We start from the raw sequence: 13,288 nt of genomic DNA, 5'->3' as shown, positions 1-13,288 counted from the left end.
CCTGCTGTGGGGCTGCTTGAGGAGCAAAGCTCTTAACATTGAGGTATTGGGGTGCACCCCTGAGCTCCAGGAGCAGCAGCTGCAGCAGCTGGGATTTCTCTGGCTGCGTGAAGTGCTGGGATTTAAATTAATTTCTAGCGTGCAGCTTCCCCTGGCCCTGTGTGTTGCCAGGCCCCGCCACCACCACTCCCCCCAGCCCCAGGGATTAGTGGTATTTATAGCAAACACTCCATCTCACTTTTCCCCAACGAGGCCAATTCCTGCTGGCCCAGGGAGTGCAGGCAGTGCTGCTGGCCATGGTTTCAGCCCAGTGACCCACGCTGGGGCCCTGTTGCCAGCAGCTCCCAGCTTGGGTTGATTTGTTTTCCTTGTGCAACTCATCTTGTGCCTGCTCTTGGCTCCAGCTCTGAGCCTGGAGTGGAACAGAAGAAGATGGAGCTGGAGCAGCCCCTGGCACTTGCTGCCCTCACTCTGCCTGCAGGTAGGACCTAAAAATAGCCTCTTCCTGCTTGGTAAATGTGTTCACCCCAGAGCCAGAGCAGCTCTGCCCCCTCCATGCCTCTGCTCCTGCTCTGTCTCTCCTGGGAGCCCCAGAGCTGGCACAGGGGTTGGCAGGACCAGGCTGGAGCCAGGGGCTGCCCAATGAGGCTGGAGCTCTGGCCCCACATGGGCTGAGAGGAGATGCAGTGAGTGACTGGTGCTGCCAGGAGCAGAGCAGAGAGCTGAGCATGTCCCTGTGGATCAGGTTTCACGCTCCTGTGCTCTCTGGCATTTTCCTCTCACAGAGATGATGCCTTCCTACCTCTTACCTTGGTCCCAGGCAGCCAGAGTCACCCCAGCCCTGGCTGCATCCTGCTCTCTCAGCGTGCAGAGCACAGTGTAGGATGAAATGACACCAGATGGAAGCAGCCCGCTCCTGTGGGAGTATTTATTGGTTTGCAGGGGCTGCCTGAGCCCAGTACCCATCTCTCTGGCCCTGGGACTGGCCATTCCCCATGCTATTTGGAGGTGGGGGTGCCCTGGCCGAGCTGCAGCAGGGAGTTGGTGGTGTAGTTCTGGAAGAGGGGCTGCAGGAACATGCCAATGGTGCCAAAGACACAGACGAAGACGAAGATCCATAGGAAGAGGCGGTCGATGACCATGGCCACGTACTTCCAGTCCTCGCTCACCTGCAGGGGGCCAGGGAAAATGCTGGGTCAGCCTGGGGCCTGGGGTATTGCCTGACACTGCCCCGACTGGGATTTGCATATCTCAGAGCCTGGAACCTGCTCCCTCAGCACTGCAGCTCCTGGGGCTGCCTGCCAGCCTGCCGTGGGCCTCATGGGGCTCACTCCCCCTGCTGTCACCCGCACCACTGAGCCCAGGAAACATCTCCCCAGTGAGCAGAGCTGGGAGGGGGGACTCTGCAGAATCTGCAGCCTGACTGCTGTGCAGGGCCAGGCCTGCTGGGAACCTCTGTGTTTCCAGAGCAGCTGCTTCAGCCTGGGACTGCAGTGGTGGGTCAGGGATCAGTGAGCACAGGGCTAACCTTGGTGCTTGTGCAATCACTCCCTGTGGCACAGCCATGAACCAGAACACTCTCTGCACCCCCAGCTCTGCCCAGATCCCAGATCCCCACTGCCCACCTCGACTTACGCTCTGATGGGTCAGGGATCAGTGCTGGACCCCACTGAGCACGGGGCTAGGCAGGGACCCCTTGGTGCTTGTGCAATCACTCCTTGTGGCACATCCACGAGCCAGAACACCCAGCTCTGCCCACTCCCAGATCCCCACTGCCCACCTCGACTTACACTCTGATGGGTCAGGGATCAGGGCTGGACCCCACTGAGCACAGGGATAGGCAGGGACCCCCTTGGTGCTTGTGCAATCACTCCCCGTGGCACAGCCATGAACCAGAACACCCTCTGCACCCCCAGCTCTGCCCACTGCCAGATCCCCACCCCTCCACTTACGCTCTGATCGTCGTCCTCGCTGCGCATGTGGTCGGCGATGAAGCGCACGCCGTCCACCGCCTCCTCCAGCCCGCAGCCGCAGCCCGCCCCGGGGCCCGCCGCCTGCCCCTGCCGCTCCCGGTACCCGTTGAGCCCCTCGGCAGCCTTGGCAGCGCCGGGGTTGGCATAGCAGGTGCAGGTGTGAGCCCCGGCCTGCACGAAGAGTGTGGCAGCGGCCGCGGCAGCCCGTTCCTGCGTGTGCCGGCGCTGGCGCAGGCGCTGGCGGGCGCAGCTCTGCCGCGGCTGCTTCATGAAGAGCAGAGCCGGGAGCTTGTGCAGGAAGAGGGTGCGGACCCAGGGAGGCATGGTGTGCGTGGTGGGCGAGCGGTGGTGCACGTTGAGGACGCAAACGCTGGTGACGATGGAGAAGGTCACCAGCACCATGGTGAACATGAGGTACTTGCCCACCAGTGGTACGTCCAGTGAGGTGGGTGGCACGATCTTGGAGATGAGCAGGAGGAAGACGGTGAGGGCGAGCAGGACAGAGATGCAGAGCGTCATCTTCTCGCCGCAGTCGGACGGGAGGTAAAACACGAGGATGGCCAGGGAGGTGATGAGGATGCAGGGGATGATGAGGTTGATGGTGTAGAAGAGCGGCTTGCGCCGGATGATGAAGTCGTACGTGATGTCCACGTAGGTGGAGTCGTCGGGGTTCTCGTTGCGCCGCCCCGGCAGCGCCACGATGTCCCACTCGCCGCTGGGGGTGAAGTCATCCAGGCTGGCCACCTCGCTCTTCAGCACCAGGTCGATCTCGGTGCGGTCGTAGGTCCAGGAGCGGAACTTCATGGTGCAGTTCTGCTGGTCAAAGGGGAAGTGCTTCACCTCGATCTTGCAGGCGCTCTTGTAGATGGCGGGGGGCAGCCAGAAGATGCTGCCGTCATAGGAGATCACCGCATTGGAGTAAAAGGAGACCTCGTACATCCCATCGGCGCTGGGTGAAGAGAGCTGCTGTCAGTCCTGCTGTGGTCAGCCCCAGCAGTACAACATGGCCCCCTGCCCTGGGTGGGCCTGGGGAACACATAGCCCCCCCCAAAAATGACCTACTTGTTGTAGAGCACCACATCAGGCAGCCAGATGTGCTTGGAGGGCAAGCGGACCTTCTTCATGTTGTCAAAGTCCTCAGGCTTCCACGTGAGGCGATAGTCCTCCCACTCCTGAGGACAGGTGGGATCAGCCCAGCCCAGCCACAGGATGGGCAAGGGGGTGGCTCAGGACAGGGGGGACACAGGGGTCCCACAGAGGCTTTATGGGGGGCTATAACAGGGCGGGGTAGGCATTAGGGTCCCACACAGGATGCATGGTATAGGGATGGGTCTCGAGGCAGAGGCAGGGTGGACATGGGGGTCTCAGGGTCACGTCAGAGTCCAGGATGCCCACCTGGGTCAGCCAGACGTTCGTGGTCATGATCTGCTCCCGCTCGTGCTGCAGAGAGAGAGAAGGGCTGGTCACCCACGGTGCTGGGAGGGTTTGGGCCCCCCTGGCTTGCCCAGGAGGTTGGGGAGCAGAGCCCTGGCCAACTCACCACGCTGATGAGCTGCGCCAGCGACACCATCAGCTGCACGGTCACCAGCTCCGAGCCATTGGTCGCCGGCCGGATCAGCTTGTTATAGCGAGCAGGGTCCAGCAGGTACTCAACCAGCCGCTCCTCCGTGTCCGTGCCCAGGCTCCCTGGGGCATGGCCGAGCCTGAGCCCCGTGGTGCCGGGCAGGGCCCCCACGAGGCTCCGGGGACTCCCGGGATAGAGCCTGTACCCGGTGTGGGGCTCTGAGCATGGCAGCCCGGGAGTGGGAATGGTGGGGGGCACGGGGATGGGGCGCACGGGGATGGGGTGTGGGTGCCACAACCGGGCACGGAGCAGGGAGGGCCGAGGGCTCCGGGAGCGGCTGCACAGCGCTGGGGGTTCCTCTCCGCCCTCCCCTGCCTCTCTCCGCCGTTCCGTGCCCGTTCGTGAGACCCCATCCCCTGTTCGGGTCGGTCCCTGCCCGCCCCCGGCACCGCCTCGGGGAGCCGCAGCCCACGGCGGCCGCACAGCCCCGGGGCGCTCGGGGAGCGGCAGCGGGACCGCGGAACGGCCGGTACCGGCTCCGCTCCGGACCTGTGCTGTGCAACAGGCGCGGCCCCCGGGCCCGGCCCGGTCCGCTCCGGTGCCCTCCCCGCCCGTGCCGGTGCCATCCCGCCCAGCCCCGGCACTTACGTCTGAGGGCAGCGAAAAGGCAGAGGACGCGGAGCAGCGCCATGGGGGCGGCCCGGTGCCGCCACCGGCACCCGCCGCTGTCCGCGGTTCTGGCCGGGCGCTGTCCGAGGTGCTGGAGCCGGCGGCGGCGGCGGCCCGGGCGGGGCGGCCCCGGGCGGGAGGCGGTGCCGGGCGCTGCGCCGGGGCCGTCCCGTGCTCCGGCTCCGTCGCCGTCACCGCCGCCGTCAGCGGCCCCGGGGCCGCCCCCGCCTCCGCCCCGCCGCGGCCCGGGAACACGGCGGAGGGCTCTGAGCTCCCCTGGCCCGCCGCTGCACCGGGGTCCCTGCGCGGGGCCAGCGGGACGGCGGAGCCCCGGGCTGGGATCTGAGCGGGAGGATTGGCGGGTGGAGGCCGGGAGCGGAGCCGCCGCCGTAGGCCCGTAGCGGGTGTCAGAGCCGGCACTGCCGGGCCTCGGGCAGCGCCGTCCCCGCCGGGCTCCGGCCGTGCCCGGTGCCCTCCCCCCCGTGACCCCCGGTGACCCCTCCGGGCAGGGGCGGGGCTCCCCGCTGGCCCCGCCCGGCTTCCCCGGGGCTTACCCGCCGTCACTTCCCGTATGTCGCGAGACACTTCCGGCGGGGCCGCCCCGCCCGTTCCGCCGACGGCACTTCCGGGAGCGGGGCCGTCCCGCCGCCATCTTGGGCGGGCTCCGGGGCTGCGGCGGCGGCGGCGGCGGAGCGGGTCCCTCCATGGGAAGATGCAGCGGGCGGGGCCGGAGGAGGCGGCGAGGACGCAGGCGGCGGCGGGGGGACCCGGGCGAAGCGGGGCCGAGGTGGCGGCGGCCCCCGCCGGGCGGCTCCTGAGGCGGGAGCTGCGGCTGCTCGAGTCCATCTTCCACCGCGGCCACGAGCGGTTCCGCATCGGCAGCGCCTGCCCGGACGAGATCAGCTGCGAGTTCGTCCCGGGGGCCGGGGCCCGCGCCGGCGCCTCTGCCTCCCGGGGGCCGCCGCCGGGACCCGTCCGCATTCACTGCAACATCACGGTGAGGCCCGGGGTGCGGCGGGCCCGGGCTCTGCGGGGGCACCGCCAGGCGGCCCCGCCACCGAGGGCTGCTCCTTGGCGGGGACGGGGCTGTCGCCGTTGGGGCCCGGGGTGAGCCGGGCCTGTGCCCCAACGTCCCTGGCGGTGGGGGGCGGCTGCCGCCGTTCCCGTTCTCCGTGCGGCCTCCAGGAGCTCCTCGGGGCTGCGGCTCACGCAGGGAACAACCGGGGGCAGTCCCGGTGTACGAGAGCTGGCCGTGCCCCGTGGTGTCTGGAACCCCCAGTGCTGTCCCGCCGCTCGTCGCCGCGAGTGGAGCCCCTCAGACCGCCCCCGTTTTTCCCCGGTTTTCTTTTGGGTTTCCCGGGGGGCCCTGATCTCCCTGGAGAAGAGGAACCTGCGGCAGCAGCGGCGACTCCTCCTCCCTGCTGTGGCTCATCCGCACCGGTGTTCGAGGAATCCCGGTGCCCTCTTTGACCACAAGTTACAGCTGGTTTGTCTCCACACGAGGAGGGCTAGCAGAGCTTGGACAGCCCCTGGTGTAGAGTCTGAATGGGACTAACAACCAGAATTTTCTGGAGGGGCGTGTTGAGAGTGTTGCCAGAGGCTTTGTCCTGGATTAAAGGTGCCTGCTCGGCCTCTGCTCTGCGTGGGTGCTGCCAGCTTCTTCTGTAACTGCTGGTGCAAAGCTGTGAGGGCAGTAACCCATGAGATACCCTCAGTGTCCTGCTTCTCCTGCCTTCCACCCCTAATGGCCCCATGGCCAGAGGAGTGGCCAAAATGCCACTGTCCTCCCTCCCTGTTCCACCCTGGGCCCGGGGACACAGCCCAGAGCCAGCCCAGCATGGTCCCACTAGGGGTTTGTGCTGCCCTCAGCCCCAGGGTTATGCTGGAGGGTGGATCAGTCACTTGTGGCCTGATCTCTGTGGTACAGAGGGATCTTCAGCTCTCACCCCATGTGGCTCACTGCTATGTGCACCACAATGGTCTCCATCCCACCAAAACCCCTTCTACACCCCCTTCTCCATCCCACCAACAGCCCCTTCTCCCCTTTTCCAGGAGTCTTATCCAGCTGTTCCCCCCATATGGTCTGTGGAGTCAGATGATCCCAACCTGGCAGCTATCCTGGAGAGGCTGGTGGAAGTCAGGAAAGGAAACACCTTGGTGAGATGTGCTCTGCTGCCTGAGCAGGGGAGGGCTGGCACCTTTTTGGGGGGTAACTCCCTGCTTACATGTCCCCAGCTGCCTCAAGTGGGGATTCTCTCTGGTCTCATAAAAGTTCCAGATATTTGGAGTGAACTTCTCTGACATCGTTTGGTGCCAGGGTGGGATTTTGCACCCTAATTCCTGCTGCTTGAAGCAGGAGGGAGCAGCTCTGGGGCCTTTGCTGCTGGCTGGGCACAGAGCTCCTCACACTTCATTGACCCCCTGTTCTCTGGACAGCTTTTGCAGCATCTGAAACGAATAATCTCTGACCTGTGCAAACTCTACAACCTCCCCCAACATCCAGATGTTGAAATGTTGGACCAGCCTCTGCCGGCAGAACAGGTACGTGGCTCAGGAAAGGGCTCCCAGAGCTCAGAAAACGAGTTACACATTCCCTGCTGTTTGCTCTGGTGGCTTCTGAGGTTCCCAGGGGAGGAACACAGAGGGTGAGAAGTTGGATTCCTGTCCTGGGTGATGCCAGTCTGCTCTGCTGGGCCTTGGTGCTGTTTTCTGTAAAGGCTCTCAGCTGCTCTTTGCTTTAAATTTGGTTCTGCTTGTTCATCCCTGTTTGACCTCATCTGGGAAGGCAGCAGAGCGTTTTCCCAGGATGCTGACCACACAATGTCCATCCCTGTCCTCTCCACAGAGCACCCAGGAGGAGGTGTCCTCTGAAGAGGAAGATGAAGAAATGCCAGAGGTGAGTGCCACCTTAGTGTGTGAGGAGCTGAGCACAGGGAGGAAGGTGCTGAAAGGTGTGAGGGTACAGGGCTCTTGCTTGGCAGAGGCTTGTGGCCACCAGACAGGCAAGTTTGGACCAAAGGCTGGATAATTCTGGGCATTTTATTGCTGAGGATTCTGAGGCACAGCTGGGCTCCACATATTCACAAACCCCAGGAGAGCACTGTAGCCACATTTCTCTTCACAGAGAAAAGGAAGGTGCAATTCTTCCCAAGAATATTTGTGGGATTCACATTCTCCGAAGGTCAGAGAAAGAAAAAACAATTCTTATCTTATTTACTGCTCCTGTGTTGTTCAAAAGTGGAATGCATGGTGGAAGATTGTTTACCTGAAGGGAATTGATAACTGGATTGTGGTGGGGGTGTTTTGGTTCACTGACCAGTTGAATCCAGGTGTGTGTGTGTGGACTGTGGGCTGACAGTCACAAGATTCTGAGCAGTGGAGTGCTGGGCAGATTCAGTTCAGATGTAATATAATGTGAAGTAGCGTACAATATTATAGTATAACCAAGTAATTAATTAGCTTTTTGATAAGATGGAGTGCTCCTCATCCTTCCTGTCCTGCACTGGGGGCAAAGATATCCACTACAGAGCACAGAAGCTCTATAGAATAGTATAGTATAGAATGATACAGTATAATAAAGTAATTAATTAGCTTTTTGATAAGATGGAGTCCTCCTCATCCTTCCTGTCCTTCACTGGGGGCAAAGATAATCCACTCTAGAGCACAGAGCTGAGCATGGCCATGCAGCCATGGCCTCCAGAGGCATGTGGATGAGCTGTGAGCAGAGCTGCTTTGGGCAGTACATGCTGTTCTCTAAAGCCTGAAATTCCTGCAGGAGAATTGGAGAGATGCATTTCTGGGTTGCTGTTGCTGGCAGGGAAATCTCTGTTGCACGGAACTCCCACAGAGAGGATGAGGTCAGGTGGCTGAGTGTGCAAGTGAGCTAATTGTCAGCAGTGGTGGAGGCAGCCACACTTCACTGCAAGCTCAGGGCACCTTGCTGCACAACCCACAGGCTCTGGGTTGTTTGGTTTGCAGTTTAGAGATCTGTGGAAGTGGGTGGAATAATCTTGAATCTCCATGGTGACGTTTAGCAATGCCTCAGACACGAGAACAGCACGGGCACTGAGTCAGCAGTGCTGTGGAGCCTGGGGGCAGGTCACTGAGCAGCAGCACCCCAGCACCTGGGGGGCTTTGCCAAAGTTAATTGCTTGCTAAATTAAGGCTGGGCTTTGCCACTGTCCATGGGGAAAAGGGGGAGGGTTAAACAGCCACAGCATAACCTTGTGAATCTGCAAATCTGCAGCTTTATGGCAGAGTCTGCAAGGCCTCCACTCTCCTGGGCTGGAAAAATGAATCCTGAGGAGCTGAGCATTCCCTCTTGTGCTTTTTGCTAATGCCAGGCATTGTGGAGGGAGAATGCTCGTGTAGAGCAAAGGTTTTGTGCTGAGCAGTGGGATTTGTTCAGCTGTGTGGAGGAGTGAAGCAGCAGAACTGTGCCCTGGCACACAGATTTCTTATGCAGGTTAATCTACTCGAGGGATTTTCTAGGAGGATCTATTTTCCTGTGTGAGTCTAAAAATGTCCCAGCCCTTCCAAAAACGCTGCTCAGTAGCCACGAGCAGTCCAGAGAGGCCAGAGTAAACACTTGTTCAGAGGATTTGGTGCCAGAGCTGGAGCTGTGCATGCCCACAGCCATTTGCAGGCAGCTGAACCCTGAGTGCATGAGGACAGATTTCTGTAGTGAGCCCAGATGGCTACAACTGGGTTTTTCCATCAGGGGCTTGCACTGCCACGTGTTATTTGGGGAAATAGTGGGGGCCAAAGGCTTTTCTGGGGTCAGGTGCTGCACTTGGGGTGTGCTGAGCTGATCTACAGAGAGACCTGCTGTGAAATCCCCACTCTTGCTGAGGGAATAACATCCCATGCAGCTGGATTTGGGTGCAGGGGTCTGTTTTGGGTGCAGGAGTCTGTTCTTGTCATGATGCTGGTGCCCTGTGTCCCTGTGGGGGTTGGGCTAGCTCTGTGCCAAGGGGCTGTGCTTTGTTCCAGCCATCACTAGTGTGGCACAAGCTGTTGAAGCCACAGATGTGCCAAGATCCAGGGTCATGGTTACATGGGGCTTGCTGAGGACTGAGATTTATGGGTTGTTATAAACAGGGGAGAATCCAGCAAACAAAGAGCTCACATGAGCCCAGTTGAGTGCCCAGAACTTGTGTTTTCCACTCTGTTTGTGCCTCAGATCAGGAGCTGGGATTTCCTGGGGTGGAGTTGCACTAGGAATCCTTCCTCAGCACTCAGAGCAGGGAGAAGCAAAGGCACATCTCTTTGAGCTTTCCTTTCCCTTCCCAGGACACTGAGGACTTGGACCACTATGAGATGAAAGAGGAAGAGCCGGCAGATGGGAGAAAGACAGAGGATGAAGGCATTGGCAAAGAAAACCTGGCCATTTTAGAGAAAATAAAAAAGAACCAGAGGCAAGATTACTTAAATGTACGTGTCGCCCAGTGGGCAGGTGGGCTGGGGAAGCAGAGGGACTCGAGGGCAAGAGTGATGGAGGCCCTTGCCAGCCCTCCAGCCCTGAATCAGAGGGTCCCCAGCCGAAGGTACAGCAGTACCAGTTCTCCAGGGCTGATGGGGCTGAAGCAGAGCAGTCTGTGCACTGCCTCTGCAGCTCAGGGAGGGCTCTGGGTGACCCCAGGGGCATTGGTGCCTCTTGGGCCAGTCCTGCAGCGAGATCTGGGGCTGCCTTCTGCCCCAGCAGCTGTGCCTCTATGATCACCTGAGGCTGTGGAGGTGGATTGTGCTTTTGTAGCCCTGGGCTGGGATTCTAACACAGCAGAGAGGCCACAGAGGTGTTTCTGCTGCAGCTGTGCTGCCTGAGGTGACATATTTGGGGCTGAGAGGTGCCAGGCAGGATAGAGCCTGGTCTAGAGGCTGGACTGAGTTGTAGCTGAGCTGTTGAGTCCTAGAGCAGTAGCCATGGTATAACAATGCAATTCTCCCCTCCCTGTTCCTTGCAGGGTGCAGTGTCTGGGTCTGTGCAGGCCACTGACCGGCTAATGAAGGAGCTCAGGGATATTTACCGATCACCAAGTTTCAAGGGCGGTGAGTGCTGCCAGGAACTCGGGGGAGGAGGAGGATTCCTGCTCCTCCTGTGGGGTACCCAGTGGGCCTTGGGGCTGTGCTGCTCAGCTGAGGGGGAGGATCTCCAGCATTGCCTGGTGTGGCTCTGTTAAGAGTGATCAAAAACACCTTATACCCTCTCTCTTCCCTGCCACTGCTGGATGGAAGAGAGGAGCATGCTGAGGTTGGAGAATCATCTGACTTTAAGGGAAATGCTGTTCCTGCTCCTTTCCTGAGCCCAGGGACTCAGATAAAGAAACTGCTGCCCTCAGGACTGTCCTGGATAGGCACTGCTTTTCATGGAGGGGCAGTACCCAAGTGAAGTTGTGCTGCAGAACCTGGGGGGTTTGAAATCTGGGTGATGGCTGAACCCCCTCTCAGTGCCCCCACAGTGACTCCCCTGTGTTCTCCTTGCAGGATACTATGCAGTTGAACTAGTGAATGACAGCCTGTACGATTGGAACGTCAAACTCCTGAAGTAGGTGGCCCAGCTTGGGATCAAGCATTTTTTGGTGGGTTTTGGTGATGGGACATGAGCATGGCAGGGCAGCACCAAGCAGACCTTGAGTCAGCCTCTCTCAGGCAGCTGGCTTGCTGTCTCCACGACAAAAAGGAGATTATATCTGCAGCCAAGATGAGGTAATGGGAGGACTCTGCAAGTCTCTGCTGTTTCTAGAGTGCACAAAGAGGTGCAGCAGGCAAACCCTGAGCTCTCACACCCTCCAGACACCAGTGCTGCCTTTTCCTTGGGCCAGGCAGCCTTTATTTTTAAGCTGGCAGCTGGAAAAAGGGTGTGATGGTCTTCTCTGCAAACCAGAAGCAGAATTTTGGCAGTTTGTGCTGTCTGTGTGGCTGTGCAGGTACAGCAGCTCGGGGTGTGGTGGCACCAAGCTCAGCTGGCCTGAGCTGCACGGCCCTGCCTGACCCTCTGGGCTTTTCCTCTCACAGGGTTGACGAGGACAGCGCTTTGCACAACGATCTTCAAATCCTCAAAGAGAAAGAAGGAACAGATTTCATCCTCCTCAACTTCTCTTTTAAAGTAAGGCTCCCCCTCCCTGAGAGACACCTCACCCAGCGAGGCATCAGAGATCTCAGTGGTTCTGCTTCTTTCTCTCTTTGCAGGATAACTTTCCTTTTGATCCACCATTTGTAAGGGTTGTATCCCCGGTGCTGTCAGGGGGGTGAGTAATTTTCTGTCTGTCTCTGCTCTGCAGTGCTGCTCTCTGCAGCAGGTTTCACTGGGTTTATCCAGAGCTGTGCAATCCTGTGATTTCCTTGACGTGGATTTGCCATTGGGAAGCAGACAGTGATGGTGTTTTTAGCATATTTTTTTCCATCAGAAGTCTAATCAGAGAAGATATTTCACCTCTGGAGCAGTGGGTGGGTATAATCACATCTGTCTGTGTGGTAACTTTTTGTCTGATTCCTTCCCAGGTATGTTTTGGGTGGTGGTGCCATCTGCATGGAGCTGCTTACGAAACAGGTGGGTGCTGATCCCTGGGGGAGCTGTTGTGCCTACCACGCTCCATATTCCTGACATCTCCTGCCCTTCCTCTGCCTGCCAGAGCTGGGGGAGGCCCTTTGCTTGCCCTGGGAGCACAGGTGGGTGGGTCTGGTCTCACCTTGTGTTTCATCCCTCAGGGCTGGAGTAGTGCCTACTCCATCGAGTCTGTGATCATGCAGATCAGTGCAACGCTGGTGAAAGGGAAGGCACGAGTACAATTTGGAGCCAACAAGGTAGGGCCTGGGCAGTGTAGGAGAATGGGGGCACAGCCAGGTGTGTGGGATGGCTTCCTCAAGGTTCCTGATGGTCTCCTTGCCTTCCCTTGCAGAACCAGTACAGCCTGACAAGAGCACAGCAGTCCTACAAGTCCCTGGTTCAGATCCATGAGAAGAATGGTAAGGGCTGAGAGAGAGGGTCCTGCATTTTCCCTTGCTTGTTTGGGGTCCCCAGACAAGCCACTGAGTTTTGTCCTGCCTCAGGTGCAGAGGTGACAGCAGCAGTGGCACAGTGTGGCTGCAGAGTGCTGCTGCCCTCTCTGGGCTCTGGTGGCTCTAACTAGAGGCAGCCCCTCACTGATTGCTTGGACTTGATGATCTGAGAGGTCTTTTCCAACCTAAATGATTCTGTGTGGTGTTGGGAAGTCAGCCAGAGGGAAAGACTCCTAATAATCAGGAATGTGTGGCCCTTTAGAAGTGGGACCTGGCTGCTTTTGGCAGCTTCTCCAGGTGCAGTTTCCTCCCTCACAGATCTCTCCTCATTTCAGGCTGGTATACACCACCCAAGGAGGATGGCTAGTGTGGATGCTGCAGGACCAATCTGAATATCTTCTGGATGCTCTACTTGGATCTTAGTGATGCCTCTTGGCTTTCTCCCAGGATGTAATAGCTCTGCCTGTTGCAGGACAATACTGGCTGTTCAAAACTCTAAATAACTGTTTAAGGAGTTGGACTGACCCACAACACTTGCTGGGCCCATGCTAGCAGGCATTCTTGTTAAAACAAACTCTTGAGCCTCTTGTATTGCTGGAAACTTCTGACTCTACTCCAGTCTAGAGCATCCTCCTTACCTATGCTATGGATTTAATTTATTTTCTTATTTCATGTACACTGCTTTTTTTTGTTACGGTGTATGATGGATGTGTATGGAAAATGTATCTTTGGAGAAAAATTACAGTTTGTTAATTTGAGAATGCTGGTCTAACTAATTTTTTTCCAAGCTCCTGCTGGGTGGGTTGTGCCCTGCAAAAACCCTGCTGCAGCCCTGGTCCCAGGGTGGGGCAGTTGTGGAGCTGTGGTGGGGCCAAGCCCTGCAGGAAGACTTGGGAGAAGAAAATCCCTTTTGTTTTTTGGCGTGGAGGGAGCAGGGATTCTGCCCCATCTTCCCTGGGCAAACCCAGCTTTTCTCTATGAACTGCAGACTCTCAGCTCAAAGCACAGATGGGGAGATGTGTGAGGCTGCAGTGGAGGAAGGGTCTGTGGGTGTACCCCAGGGCTGCCAGCTCCCACCCCACGC

The 13,288-nt window shown here is 58.7% G+C and overlaps 2 protein-coding genes across 2 annotated transcripts; one reads left to right on the top strand and one right to left on the bottom strand.

The window, feature by feature from the left end:
- Positions 1 to 914: 914 nt before the first annotated feature.
- Positions 915 to 4,689, bottom strand: CHRNB2 (cholinergic receptor nicotinic beta 2 subunit). Its single transcript, XM_064732369.1, has 6 exons — positions 4,186 to 4,689; positions 3,514 to 3,659; positions 3,369 to 3,413; positions 3,036 to 3,145; positions 1,953 to 2,922; positions 915 to 1,169 (listed from the first exon to the last, which is right to left on the bottom strand). The coding sequence occupies exons 1-6, from the start codon at positions 4,226 to 4,228 to the stop codon at positions 999 to 1,001; spliced, it is 1,485 nt and encodes a 494-aa protein (XP_064588439.1). The 5' UTR covers positions 4,229 to 4,689; the 3' UTR covers positions 915 to 998.
- Positions 4,690 to 4,762: 73 nt separating this feature from the next.
- UBE2Q1 (ubiquitin conjugating enzyme E2 Q1) lies at positions 4,763 to 12,965 on the top strand. The gene is made up of 13 exons (XM_064732370.1): positions 4,763 to 5,203; positions 6,259 to 6,363; positions 6,643 to 6,747; positions 7,052 to 7,102; positions 9,499 to 9,639; positions 10,170 to 10,254; positions 10,690 to 10,750; positions 11,221 to 11,311; positions 11,395 to 11,453; positions 11,707 to 11,755; positions 11,914 to 12,009; positions 12,105 to 12,171; positions 12,540 to 12,965. Exons 1-13 carry the CDS (start codon positions 4,778 to 4,780, stop codon positions 12,569 to 12,571), a joined length of 1,368 nt encoding a protein of 455 aa, XP_064588440.1. The 5' UTR covers positions 4,763 to 4,777; the 3' UTR covers positions 12,572 to 12,965.
- The last annotated feature ends 323 nt before the right edge of the window (positions 12,966 to 13,288 follow it).

This window comes from Zonotrichia leucophrys, chromosome 25 (genome assembly GCF_028769735.1).
Source record: "Zonotrichia leucophrys gambelii isolate GWCS_2022_RI chromosome 25, RI_Zleu_2.0, whole genome shotgun sequence".
NCBI classification, from domain to species: domain Eukaryota; kingdom Metazoa; phylum Chordata; class Aves; order Passeriformes; family Passerellidae; genus Zonotrichia; species Zonotrichia leucophrys.
Note: the sequence above shows the minus strand (reverse complement) of the source record. Positions and strands in the feature narration are given on the sequence as shown.

Bases quoted from the DNA above. Each gene is read 5' to 3' on its own strand.
- CHRNB2 (XM_064732369.1), bottom strand. From the start codon at position 4,228: ATGGCGCTGCTCCGCGTCCTCTGCCTTTTCGCTGCCCTCAGAC. The intron at 2,923-3,035 runs GTAGGTCATTTT...CTCTTCACCCAG, and splicing joins GATGTGGTGCTCTACAACAA to CGCCGATGGGATGTACGAGG. The intron at 1,170-1,952 runs GTAAGTGGAGGG...GGCCCCCTGCAG, and splicing joins GCGAGGACGACGATCAGAGC to GTGAGCGAGGACTGGAAGTA.
- UBE2Q1 (XM_064732370.1), top strand. From the start codon at position 4,778: ATGTCGCGAGACACTTCCGGCGGGGCCGCCCCGCCCGTTCCGCCGACG. The intron at 6,748-7,051 runs GTACGTGGCTCA...TCCTCTCCACAG, and splicing joins AGCCTCTGCCGGCAGAACAG to AGCACCCAGGAGGAGGTGTC. The intron at 10,255-10,689 runs GTGAGTGCTGCC...TTCTCCTTGCAG, and splicing joins ATCACCAAGTTTCAAGGGCG to GATACTATGCAGTTGAACTA.